A 1,247-nucleotide genomic window follows, 5' to 3' on the forward strand; every position below is an offset into this window, starting at 1 on the left:
AAAAATGTCGTTTTTCCACAATATTTGTGTTGCATTCCCGAACAACACACCACGCGCTTGATTGATGGGCCATTTTTTTCTTCCAGATTTTCCCTCTCAAGATTTCTTCACAAATACCTGCAACAAAACTAAGACCAAAGTGCTTTTCCTTTATAAGAGAATCGAGAATCTGTATAATTTTTGTACAGATTAACTATTCTCCGTAAGGAAAATAATTTGTTCTCGGTTTTCTTGCACCGTTTACTAAACACCTGTACACTATTCACTGAGGACTAATCACTTCACCACTTTATTACTTTATTATTTCTCGCATCAGATCACATCAGATGTTTGTTGCCAACTTGATAAACTGCGCGGTGATTATTTGTAGGACTTGAAACACATGCAGCTATCGTTGGAACATTAATCTCTTGCCCCCCACCCGGAATTAAATCGGCGCGAATTAATTATTTTAAAAAACTGTAAAGAATTTATTGCGAAAAATATTACCTCAGCCAGGATTCGAACCTGGAACCTCCCTCATTCCGTGAAGGGCGTCTGAGGTAATATTTTTCGCAATAAATTCTTTAATTTTTTAAAATAATTAATTCGCGTGTCAATTTAATTTCGGGGAGGGAAGGCTATATTAATGTTCCATGGATAGCTGTGTTTCAAGTCCTACAAATAATCGGCGCGCAGTTTATCAAGTTGGAATAGATGTATATGTATATTATATATATTGTAATTCGTTACTTCTGTAACTATTAATTTCTTTACTTACGCAGCGTCTGACTCGTATAGCTGTTTATTAATTTGTATTAATAAAACATTTATTTAATGTAAAAGAAACATTTTTTAATGTTAACAAACAGTGACACAGGCAATAGACACAGAGTTTCCGTCACGTTGGAAATTATGTGCCTATTGCCTATTGCCAACCAATCATAGCATTCAAATTTTTTAGGTTGTAATTAACGGTTTTTTGGTTATTTCCTGTTCCTATTGCCTGTTGCCTGGCATTGTGCAAGGGGCTTTACACCATGGTTGTAACCAACAGTAGCGCAACTCCTCTGGGTGTTTCCGACAAGTAGTCGGATTTCTAATCGGCTCGAGCAGTGGTACTCAATCAGTTCATTTCGAAAAATCCCCTAGACTAATCTTTGCTGTCTCAGCACTCGGATTACGGATTACTGCGTTGCGTTGTGAGGAGCAAGTCGCAATTGTTCTCTCTGAAAGGTGAGTTCGTTGAGTTTTAATCAAAGCAGAGA

General features: G+C 37.0%; 1 protein-coding gene across 1 annotated transcript in view; it reads right to left on the bottom strand.

Annotated features, from left to right (window-relative positions):
- Nucleotides 1-1,247, bottom strand: part of LOC143902831 (52 kDa repressor of the inhibitor of the protein kinase-like) — a 4,626-nt gene extending 3,379 nt beyond the window's left edge. The window contains exon 1 of the mRNA XM_077416018.1: nt 1-1,247. This exon is cut by the window's left edge and continues 25 nt beyond it. Within this exon, the coding sequence (XP_077272144.1) occupies nt 1-73 (73 nt within the window). The 5' untranslated portion in view covers nt 74-1,247.

Source organism: Temnothorax americanus, unplaced genomic scaffold, assembly GCF_048541705.1.
Source record: "Temnothorax americanus isolate GAGA-0224 unplaced genomic scaffold, ASM4854170v1 Scaffold40, whole genome shotgun sequence".
Taxonomy (NCBI): Eukaryota; Metazoa; Arthropoda; class Insecta; order Hymenoptera; family Formicidae; genus Temnothorax; species Temnothorax americanus.